Source organism: Stegostoma tigrinum, chromosome 1 (genome assembly GCF_030684315.1).
Source record: "Stegostoma tigrinum isolate sSteTig4 chromosome 1, sSteTig4.hap1, whole genome shotgun sequence".
Classification (NCBI taxonomy): Eukaryota; Metazoa; Chordata; class Chondrichthyes; order Orectolobiformes; family Stegostomatidae; genus Stegostoma; species Stegostoma tigrinum.
The window spans coordinates 178070900-178083193 of NC_081354.1; the positions used below are offsets into that span (position 1 = coordinate 178070900).

A 12294-nucleotide genomic window follows, 5' to 3' on the forward strand; every position below is an offset into this window, starting at 1 on the left:
CTTTTTATGACAAAGATTTGATAATTGCATTGCTGAGACTAGCTTTATGTTCCAGTTATATTTTTGGGAATTGCATAACATGAAGAATATGGCCTCTGTTATTCCCTTTCCCCTTTCTCTTCCCCAGCGCTCTCTGCTCTGCTGCAGCCCGTATCCTCGGTCACATGTAATATGCAGTTAAAATTTCAACCCTGAATACGCAGAACATTTAATGTGGGATAATGGATTGTGGGATAATAGTTTGTGTTTAGCTACTACTGATGGTACATGTTGCTGTTTTCCTTTGACTTCTTCGTCGGTTGATAATTCTTGTTCATCCGTTTCCTCATGAAGTTCTTTTTCTTTTTGCCGAGCAAGACAAAATACTCAGCCTTCAAGAGCTGCATCTTTGATTTCATCTGTTCCCGCTGTAAAAAGGAGCAACTTGAAATACGAGTTTGCTTTTGTGTCACCAGTGAAAATTATGTTTCTAGGCTTGCTACTTTTAGATGAGGTTCCATTTTCAACGTGAACATTCTCATAAAAACGTAAATAAAAATAGATGCGTGCCTTTTGCACCACGTTCCCAGGGGGCTTGTTGCTTGTTTTCATTGCCTTTAGATGAAATGTTAGTTTAATTTCAGCTGTTTACTGTTCAAACCACACGGAAATTGAAATTTAGCATACAATACTGCTCTGCCAGAATGACATGCTGCAGGTGGCCTTAACAAACTGAAAGTGTCTTTGAGCACCAAATCTGATTGGCTAGCTGTTCTTGAAGTCTCAGCAATGCCAGAACACTTAATTGGGTTCAAGAAGTATCGTCAATGTTGGAGACCAGTCAGTTTTGTCTTTTTTATGGCCAAGTGGGGAGTCACAAAATGGTACAACTTTGGAGGAGAGCATCTGTTGAGTGCAAGCTTTGTCCCTCCCACATCTGACTGGGCAAAGAATGTAGCCCCTTTTTCTGCCTTTTGACCGACTTGGATGTAAAGTGACATTTTGACTATCCCCCACTGTCCAACACATTATGGCACTGTTCAAGCATTGTGCGCCTCAAGTCAGCAATAATTGGCCACTTCATGGTCTGATACATATGAAGGTTGGTGGGCAGGTTAGCTTGTGCCTTTTCCACCCCTGGAATATGGATCTGGATTGGGTGTAGGTAGGAGTGCAATGGGTTTGGACCAACACCACCCGAACATAGATTTGATGGCAGAAATGATGGATTATGATCGTTTGCATATAGAGGGTGATTGGGGTGAAACTTGTGGGAGGGAAGGGAAGGAACAAGGGAAAACTGCAGCAAATAAGTCAGACAGGATATCTGTAATATTGCTTTGTGCGATGCCTGTACCAGAGAACTTTTCTTTCCTGTGGAAATTCAGATCAGAATTCCAAGGTGTTCACCCCCACGTGTCCATGCTGAAACCATCCAAAATGAACTGAATTTTGTCCTATAAGGATTCAGTACTTTTTGCTGCAGTACTCCTTTCTGCCACATTGTTTTGAGCTCCAGCAGTAACTGACAGGAAATTCTAATCAGGAGTTCTGACAGACCAATAAACTGAAGCTCTGTTTCGATCTTCAGAGATTCTGCCTGACCTGAGTATTTCTAACATTTTTTTAAGGGTCTTTCAGTTTTACCACTGTTCAAGTGTATGTCTGATTTTGCAAGCCACCTCTTTCAGATAATCTGTTGTTTGCATCTCATTCTTCCTTCAAAAATACATTACTTGACACTTTTCACCTTAAATTACATCTGCATGGGTTAGACTGTTTCCCCAGTTAGTCTTTCACGTTGAGATCTGTTAGTCCAAGCTCTGTCATTAGCCACCTTTTGAAAATTAGTTAGTTTGTACCCATTCCATGTTACTAATGTACAGTAAAGCAGAACAGAAACTGTTTGACATGTTTTCTTCACCAGGTTTCTAACTTACTACTTTACTTTTATAGGTATTGATAGCAGATATAATGAAGGGTGCAGAGAATTGGCAAATTATCTGCTCTTTGACCTGTATAACCTGACAAACATTGATTCTGATGTGACTGACTTGCCAGAAGAAGTGCTTGATGGTAATTATGTAATCTTTAATCTAATTTCACAGACCAAATGACTGAATAATTGAATTCTCAAGGCATTCTTTTTGCACTTTCGATGTATAATTTTGTGACTATTGTGATTTAGGTGTGATACTTGTAGGTACAGCATTTCAATTAGTTCAGAAAACTTTGCATTTTGTGTACCCAATTTGGTATTTCATGAGTCGTTTTGGATGATAAGTGAAGGAGCGCCATGTCTTCGACACACAACAGTTAGAGCGTTCTTAGTTTAAGATTTCTATTCAGGGGTGTATTTGTTTTTGGAATGGCTGAAAGCTTTTGAGATTCATTTTAGGATCCTTGCAGGCAGATGACATGAACTTCAAGGGTTTGACAGGCTGAATTTAAATCCTGGTCCCAAAAGTGAACAGTTTAGATCTAATCTTACACAGGTATAGGAGGATTTGGTTGTGCTTGATGTATATCAACTTATCGACTCCCACAGTCTCTCTCTCGATATACTGTTGTCTTTGTGCAGGATTACTTTCACAGGTCTTATTGTTGATTTCTGGCATGTCAGAGTCACACTGACATTTGGATTAAATGGCACCAATTCTGGCAGACAACAGAGAGGTGCCTAGTACACTGAATTCTGTGTTTTTCAGTTGAATTGTTAAAGTTTGCATCTGGCTCATGCTCTTGGATGGTAAAAGAAAAAAAAACTGAAAGGACGTTGTTGCAGACAATTACGTTTTCTTGCAGCCGTTTGAAGGGAGAAGCTAAACCGGAGACTGATACCAGGGACAGAAGGTGTTTCGTCTGTTTGCAAGTGACAGGAATTTGTTAATCTCAGCCTTGTTTTTTCCTTTTTTAAAAGGAGAGATGCAAAAGAGAAAACTGCCCTGAATCAGCATCAACATCTAGCCCTGGAAGATATCTGATATCACTAAACCATGACACATTTTGAATGTGTGCTGGGCTAGAGCTGGCTTTTGTTGCACTAAGTGCATGAAAATTCCGTTTCAAAATGGAGGGAGAGAGAAAATGGGATATTGTAGGCTGTGCCCAGCACTAACATCAGGCTAAGCAATGTTGGAGTTAACTGCTAAGGATGTAATGACTGAGCATTTGGCAAGTGGTGACTGAGCCGGTCCAAGTCAACATAGATTCACTAAAGGTAAATCATGCTTGACAAATCTTCTGGATTTATTGAATTATTGAGGATGTGACCAGTAGCATGGACAAAGATGAATCAGTAGATGTGTATCTGGACTTTGAAAAGGTTTTTGACAAGTGTTGCGAAGTTGGGTCGAGCACTAGTGCATTGGGAGGCAATTGCCTGGTGGTGTTGTGGCTGAACTGTTGAGAGACTCTGGTCTTTGGGCGGCATGGTGGCTCAGTGATTAGCACTGCAGCCTCACAGTGCCAGGGACCCGGGTTCGATTCCAGCCTCGCGTGACTGTCTGTGCGGAGTTTGCACCTTCTCCCCATGTCTGTGTGGGTTTCCTCCGGGTACTCCGATTTCCTCCCACAGTCCAAAGATGTGCAGTCTAGGTGGATTGGCCAAACTAAATTGCCCATAGTGTTCAGGGGTGTGTTGGTTATAGGGCGATGGGTCTGAGTGGGATGCCTCAAGTGGTGCTGTGGACTTATTGGGCTGAAGGGCCTGTTTCCACACTGTAGGGAATCTGATCTAATCTAATGTCCTGGGGACCTGGGTTTGAATCCTGCCATGACAGGCGATGAAATTTGAATTCAATAAATATCTGGAATTCAGAGTCAAATCATGACCATAAATTCATTATCAATTGTCAGGAAAAAAACTTACCTAATGTCCTTTTAAGGAAGGGAACTGCCTTTCCTACATCATCAGACAGACGTGTGACTCCAGGGACTTTAGAAAATTATAATCCTATGATGAAACAATGATTTGTTTCCAAAACAAATACAGAAGTTACTGTTCCTGAGTGCTTTCAGCCTTCTTTCTTGATGGTACAGATGGTAGAAAAATTCTGAAGGTTTTGCCATGCATACTTGCAGTGTATTGTACATTGAAGCTATAATGCATCAAAGATAAGAGATTGGATATTTGAGGCGATGGCTGGGCAGCTGACGACGTGGCCTATTTTTTTCTGGGCATTTGGATTGCTTGAGTGTTGTTGTCGCTGACCCTTAGTATTTAAGGTATTGGATGGTATTTACCGCAGAACTAATTTGCGCCTTGTAAGTGATGGAGAGGTCTTGGAAAGTCAGGACTGAGTCACATGTTGTCAGGGTTCTCGGCCTGTCATCTGCTGTAGTATATACGGCTTGTCTAGTAGAGCTTCTGCTTGTTGATATCTCTTTGGTCATTGTGGTGAAGGAATTGATATGAATATTGTGATTAAAGTTACTGGGAGGTACTTGTTTGTTAGAGCCTGGGACTGTATTCGAAATAATAATTCTACTTGCAATGCCAAGTCTGGATGTTGTCTCGGTCTTGGCTGTAAGTGGATCCAGATTTCTTTCTTGATTTGAGCAATTGTCAGCTGAATGCTGTACAGGCATCAATTATGATTTTTGTGATGGAGGAAGACTCAGAGCAACTTCGATGCTGGGACACTGCACTATCCATTGAAGTTTCTGTTCCTTCCAATCTCAATCATGAAATTTGAAACATAGAATCAAATGTGATATTGGGACGTCTTTCTCTTCATCTTTAGCTGCTGCAAAGGTAAGAAGTTAGCAAGGTTCTATTTTGATTAAATCAGGCAACTGTGTTCTTTAACTCAATTTGACAAGTTTCTCTTTTGTGATGTGACTTTAGATTTTTGAACTCTGCAAAAGAACTGTTGCATAGCACAGAATGTTTTAAATTTTTAAAATATCTGTGCTTGCTGTGTTTAATCAAGATTATTCCAGTGGAAATTTAATCGGAAAACTCCGATCCAAATTTGACAACAGGAGTAAATCAAAATACTGCAGGTATTGAAAAACACAGAACATCTGGCAGAACTTGACCTCTGAAGAAGTCATACCAGACTTGAAATGTTAGCTGTATTGCTGTTCACAAATGGTGCCAGACCTGCTGAGTTTCTCTGTATCCTCATTTGACGTCAGGAGTATCTAGTTAATCAGTGACTCCCGATTGTTAAAATCTCTGTGCTAACATGATATTTTTCTGAGACTGTTTTGTGATCTAGTGTTTCGACTTCACAAGATCACTATCATTTACTGCTATTTGCCAACTTTCTGAAGTCGTTATCCAATGCGACTGTATTTGATAACTAATGATATAGTTGTAATAGCTGCTTCATGTTATTGCATAATTATTAAGGCTTGTCTGGTGTTACAGGACTTGAGCATTGTTTAGGAAAAAAAGAGATTTTGTCAAAGCTTTCATTTTGCACGCTTAGCAGGAAATCAATTCAGGGGTGAAACCACATTTATGCTGCAGTTACTTGTAATAAACCTGTTCAGAAATGTTATTACACACTTGTGGAACAAGTGGGACTTGAATGCAGGCTTCCTGGCTCAGAGCTAGGGACGTTACTGCAGTATCACGAGAGCACCCTGGGCCGAACAGTTATAATACATGAGAAGAGTGCTGATTGAGTGGCAAAGGGGCTCTGGTAGAAATGTTGTCATGGCAAATGCACTAACTAATGCTGATTGACAATTAACTGCCAGCTTTTGTTTACAATTTTGTTTTTTTAAAATTTTCCCTGATTTTTCTCGTCAACCTGCTCAGAGATGTTGTTACACACCTCTGGAGGGGGTGAGACTTGAACCCGGCATCTTGGCCTAAGGGTCTGGACACTGTGACTGGGCCACAAGAGGATCCACTTTGTTGACATTTTAAACTAGGTAGGTTTACTCTAGTCGAGGCATTGCCTTGAAAAATCAAGCAAAGAATGCTGTTAGCTGTCTTCGTGGGCTGTTGAGAAACAAGTGCCATGTATGTATGTTGTCTTACTGCCCTCTTCTTTGCAGACAGAGTTTATTGCGTGCGCCGGCCAGTCAGCACTGTTCCCTCATCTAGCACAGATGCTAGTTTTCTTTTTCTGAATTTGTATTCTTGCCACTTGTCCTGATGAGTGCAAACAGAAATGAATAGCAAAATGACTTTTTTTTCGAAATAAGCATCATTCTTTAGAATTATTACAAAAAGATTAGTTTCTCTGATTTCTTGTGATACACCTTAGCAAGCTTTTATTTATTATTTGCATACCTGGAAGCTCATTTGATCCCATGTACTTTCTGGTAGAGGTTTACAAAGTGGTGGTTAACTTTTGACGGTTGCTAAATGTCAGCTGATCATGGTTTTTTTTTGGTAGCCCCAAATGAAATGCTGATAATGTAACAAATTGTTATTCTATTCTTTTTCTATTTCAGATGTTATACTGTTAATCAAGCCAGAGAGCGTTCATTTGTACTGCAACCCTGTGAACTATAACTATCTTCTGCCTTATGTAGCATACTGGAGAAACCTACACTTGCACTGTTTGACTGAAAAAGAAGTAAGTTTTCAAGCTAAAGCAGAGCCAAGCATTGCAGTTGCTGGAAATCTGAAAAAAACAATTTACTAGTTAAACTCAAGGCCGAGGAGCATCTGAGGAGAGAAAGCAGATGTTAATGTTTTGGGTCCAGAAAGTTGTGAAGAAAGGTCACTGGACTTGAAATGTTAACTCTGCTTTCTCTCTGTAGATGTTGCCAGACCTGCTGAGTTTATCTAGCAATTTCTGTTAGTAAGCAGTAAATTTGTTGGATACCGTAATATTTTTGCTGAGCAAGTATACAAGGTTCATCAATGTTTTCTGATTTAGCAATTTTTTTTATGATTGATCTGGAAATCTAACTGGAAGAGGACAAATAACATTGAAATCCAACTCTGTATTTCTGTATCCAGAATATATGTACAAAAAATTATAGAACATTTGTAAGTTTGCTGCTTACATATTATAGGTACTGTACTCCCTTGCTGTTGTCTTAATTTGGGTCATCTCCTCCAACACTGCATTACACCACCCTGGTTTTTGCCCTTCCTATTGGCAAGTGGCAACTTGAAAGAAGTGAGACAAGAGTTCTTGAATGAGAATAGTAATAAGTGTACTTCCCATGTGAAGATATGTATAAAATAGATCCAAGTTGGGAGTGAGATGGTTTTAGAAGAACATGAAGGTATGGAGATGAGTTTGGGTTGTGGGAACAGATAGTCAGCAAAGGTGAGAATGCTTTTGTCATCTTGTGGCACAGTGGTAGTGTTGCTATCTCTGAGCCTGGAGGCCCAGGTTCAAGTTTCATTTGCTTTGGCGAGGTTTTACCAGCGCTGAGCAAGGTGATTCAAAATATATCTGCCCCGAGGAACTAGCGGAAATATTAAGCTAAACTCAAATAAATATTAAGCAGCTCTGAGTATAATATTTCTGAAACCGCTGTTGAATTACCTGCCACAGATTAAAGAAAACATTTCCAAATCCACCCATCTGGTTTGAACATTTCAGATTTAAATTTTCTGCCCTTTTTTAAATATTCTTTTTGGCTAGGTTTTTTTTTCTGGGCTAGTTACTGAATTTTCTTAAAATTTGTTATGAACAAACTGCAACAATAGAACATGGCTTTTCATCAAAAGAACAGCCAGCTTCAAATGCTGTTCAGATTTTATCAATATGCTCATAGATCACTCTGTTACTGTTACTGGTGAATAGAAATAATCTCACTTCTGGAAGGATGAAATATGAGCATTTACTATTCAGAGCATCCTTCAATACTCTTCAACTGAAGTGTAATTGTTGTACATTGTGGAAACTTTTTCTCTGTTCTTTGCAATGAAATGTATGTAAAATGTGTAATTTTATAACAATTCAAATTCCAAGAAAAAAGCCAAATATCAGAGAGTCATATGTTACTTTAAATTATGATGGTCACTGGTTTGGGAGTTCCATCAACTTGTTCATGTAAACGGCAATGTCTTTTGTCTTGAAAAGATTTTGTACTTGGCAATTCATTGATCTTCAATTTACTTCCTTAGTATGAAGATGAAGAAGCAGCAGAGGAGTTCAAAATTACCAGCTTTGTCGATATGGTGCGAGATTGTTACCGCATTAGAGTTCCATATAGCTTTCAGGGTAAAGACCAAGTTTATTTTCCAATGTGATGAACATAGCACAAAATTAGAAACAATTAAGCAAGCTGCACAAGCATTTCACTTTTTAACAAAGTGTGGAGCTGGTTAAATACAGCAGGCCAAGCCAGGATGCTGCTTGGCCTGCTGTGTTTATTCAGCTCCACACTTCGTTATCTCAGATTCTCCAGCATCTGCAGTTCCCATTATCTCTGATACATTTCTCTTTTTAGTCTGTTGTATTACTCTTGATCTTTAAAGTCCTTTTTTTTGATACCCTGCGAGATAAAATGTTTTGAGTAAAGATGTTTAGGCTACGGGGTTAAACAAATTGTTATTAGCTTTCTTTAGGCGTTAGCTTGTACATATTCCATCTCTACTGTTGGTCAAGAAATTGCTGTAAATCTGACCCTTTTGGAATTCTAGATGAATTTTTGATGAATGCTGGCTTTCCCGCAGTTCAGATTTTTAATCTGTTTTGCTGAGCCTCACTTTCTTGATCCAGATGACTATCTTAAATTTGTATAGTTTTGATTTTCCATGAAGCAATTATATTGCTTAGTTGGTACTTCATACTTGAATAAATTGATGTTTATGTGAGAATTTAAAGTTGAATGTAAGAACTAGTGTCACTTGAGCTTACTGTGCAATTTGATGATGGCTGATCTCATCTCTGCCTCAATTTCATTTTTCTCCCTGATCTCCCGAAACCCTTTAACATGTTGCTAAATAAAAATCAGTTTAAATCCTCCGTAAATTTATTCAGTGACCCAGCGTCCACTGCCGTCTGGCGTAGTGAATCCACATTTTCATGATCCTCTGAGGCAACAATTTGTTCTCTGAGATAGTGGGAACTGTTGAAGGTGGAGAATGTGAGATAACAAGATGTAGAGCTGGATGAACACAGCAGGCCAAGCAGCGTCGTAGGAGCAGGAAAGCTGACGTTTTGGGCCGAGACCCTTCTTCAGACATGGGGGAAGGGAAGGAAATTCAGAAATCAATAGAGAGACGGGGAGGCTGATACAAGATGGATAAAGGAACAGATAGGTTGAGAGGAGACAGACAGATCAGCGAGGCGGGGATAGAGCCAGTAAAGGTGAGTGTAGGTGGGCAGTTAGGGTGGGGATAGGTCAATCCAGGGAGGACGGACAGGTCAAGGAGGCGAGATGGGGCTAGTAGGTTGGAGATAGTGGTGGGGCTTGAGGTGGGAGGAGTGGATAAATGGGAGGAAGGACGGACAGGTTATGGAGGCACCGTTGTAGAATGATGCATTGACCTCTACGTTGCCGAGACCAGGCGCCAGCTCCGTGACACCACCTCTGACCACCTCCTTGATCATGACCCCACCACCGATCACCAAAACATCATCTCCAAAACCATTCACAACTTCATCACTTCAGGTGACCTCCCACTCACAGCCTCCAACCTCATCGTTCCCTAACCCCGCACCACCCATTTTTATCTCCTTCCCAAAATCCACAGACCTGACTGCCCTGATCAACCAATTGTCTCCGCCTGGTCCTGCCCCAACGAACTCATCTCCACTTAGCTTGACTCCATTTTCTCCCTTTTGGTCCAGGAATTCCTAACCTATGCCCGTGACACCACCCACGCCCTCCACCTCCTCCAGAACTTCAGATTTCCTGGTCCCCAACACCTCATCTTTAACAATGACATCCAGCCCCTATACACTTGCATTCCCCATGCAGGTGGCCTAAAGGCCCTCCGCTTCTTTCTGTCCTGCAGGCCTGACCAGTCCCCCTCCATTGACATCCTCATCCACTTAGCTGAACTCGTCCCCACCCTCGACAATTTCTTTTTCAATTCCTCCCGATTCCTACAGACAAAGTGGGTGGCCATGGGGACCTGTATGGGTCCAAACTATGCCTACCGCTGTAGGATACATGGAACAAACCCTCTTCCGAAGCTACACTTGCCCTCTTCCTCCGTTACATCAATGACTATGTCGGCACTGCTTCATGCTCCCAGAAGGAGTTTGAACAGGTCATCCACTTGACTAATACCTTCCATGCCAACCTTAAGTTCACGTGGACCATCTCCAATACCCCTCTCTCCTTCCTGGGCCCCTCTGTTTCCATCTCTGGCAACCACCTGGAAACTGGTATTCATTTCAAGCCTACCGACTCCCACAGCCACCTAGAATACACCTCCTCTCACCCACCTTCCTGCAAAAAGGCCATCCCCTATTCGCAACTCCTTTGCCGCATCTGCTCCCGAGATGAGGCATTCCACTGCCAGACATCCCAGATTTCCTTGTTTTTCAAGGACTGCAACTTCCCCTCCACAGTGGTTGAAAACACCCTCCACCATGTCTCTCGCATTTCCCGCAACTCATCCCTCACACCCTGTCCCTGCAATAACACCAAAACAGAATCCCCCTCATCCTCACATACCATCCCAGCAACCTCCAGATACAATGCAGCATCCTCCAACACTTCTGCCATCTGCATCTGACCCCACCACCAAAGACACTTTTCCTTCCCCACCCTTGTCTACCTTCCAGAGGGACCACTATCTCCATTACTCCGTTGTCTGCTCCACACTCCCCACAAGTCCCACCACTCCTGGCACTTTTCCCTGCAACTGCAGGAAGTGCTACACCTGCCCCTTCACCTCCCCCCTCACCCCCGTCCCAGACCATAAGAAAACCTTCCACATCAAACAGATGTTCACCTGCACATCTGCTAATGTGGTGTACTGTATCCACTGTACTCGTGGGCCCCTCTACATCGGGGAAACCAAGCGGAGGCTTGGGAACCGCCTTGTCAAACACCTACGCTTAGTGCGCAACAAACAACTGCACCTCCCAGTCGTGAACCATTTCACCACCTTCTCTCACTCTTTGGATGACATGTCCATCATGGGCCTCCTGCAGTGCCACAATGATGCCACCCGAAGGTTGCAGGAACAGCAACTCATATTCCACTTGGGAACCCTGCAGCCCAATGGTATCAATGTGGACTTCACAAGCTTCAAAATCTCCCCTTCCCCCCACTGCATCCCAAAATCAGCCCAGCTCGTCCCCTCCCCCCACTGCATCCCAAAACCAGCCTAGCTTGTCCCCGCTTCCCTAACCTGTTCTTCCTCCCACCTATCCCTTCCTCCCACCTCAAGCCCCACCCCCATCTCCTACCTACTAGCCTCATCCTTCCTCCTTGACCTGTCCGTCCTCCCTGGACCAACCTATCCCCTCCCAAACTCCTCACCTAGAATCACTGTTACTGGATCCCAACCCCACCTCTTTGACCTGTCTATGTCCTCTTCACCTATCTCTTCCCTTACTCATCTTCTGTCCGCCTCTTCCCCTCTCCCGTATTTCAGAATCCCCTTCCCCCATTTCTGAAGGGTCTGAAATTCAGCTTTCCTGCTCCTCTGATAGTCCTTGTCCAATTTGTTCTCCTCTGTTTTCAACCTGCTCCTCCTTCAGCCTAAGACTGACCTCTTGTTGTAGATTACCCACAAGAGGAAGCACCTCTCCACACCTACTTTTATATTGCAGAACCATGATTAAATGACTTTGGGTAAATGTTGCTATCTGGACTGTCCAATTCAAAATGAGTTCCGTGACCTTTGGTTAATAGAAAAGTGGATAAACCTGGCAGGTTTTTGTTTTCATTTGCGGTTGCATGTAATTGTCAGATGTTGAAAGCTACTCGAGTAAAAACAAATATAGATCTGTACTCCTTGGGTTTTGTTACATCTGGAAACATTACTTTCTTGTGTGATTTGCTATGCATGCTAATGAAATAGATATTTTCTTCACTTAATGAATCTGTAATTCTGTTTTACACTCACCTCATGCTTATTGTTATATACCCATTACTATTTTTAGGCCATGTTCAGAAGTTTGACATGTTCATTGTTGAGAAGTGGCCCATTGTACAAGCATTTGCGCTGGAAGGAATTGGAGGAGGGGAATTTTTTACTATGAAACATGAGGTATTTAATCTTCATGTGCGTGTTGTGCAAAATTATCTATATTAAAGTTCACAAATTTGAAAGGCATGTATGACATTTCTCCAAATTGAGATAAGCAGGCGAAAGTCATGGAGGTTTGACAAATGATTTAAATGTTACACGTTAACTATCAACAATGGGTCATAATAGATGGATGCTGAAGGGTGACCTTATTAAATCATGAGTGGCAT

General features: G+C 41.9%; 1 protein-coding gene across 3 annotated transcripts in view; it reads left to right on the plus strand.

The window, feature by feature from the left end:
• The window catches only part of dnaaf9 (dynein axonemal assembly factor 9), a 258377-nt gene that overhangs the window by 37717 nt on the left and 208366 nt on the right, over positions 1-12294 (plus strand). For all 3 annotated transcript variants that reach the window (XM_059650397.1, XM_059650389.1, XM_059650395.1), the window contains 4 exons: positions 1936-2055; positions 6397-6521; positions 8033-8129; positions 11979-12085. In XM_059650397.1, coding sequence (XP_059506380.1) covers positions 1936-2055; positions 6397-6521; positions 8033-8129; positions 11979-12085 — 449 coding nt within the window. The remainder of the gene's footprint in view (positions 1-1935; positions 2056-6396; positions 6522-8032; positions 8130-11978; positions 12086-12294) is intronic.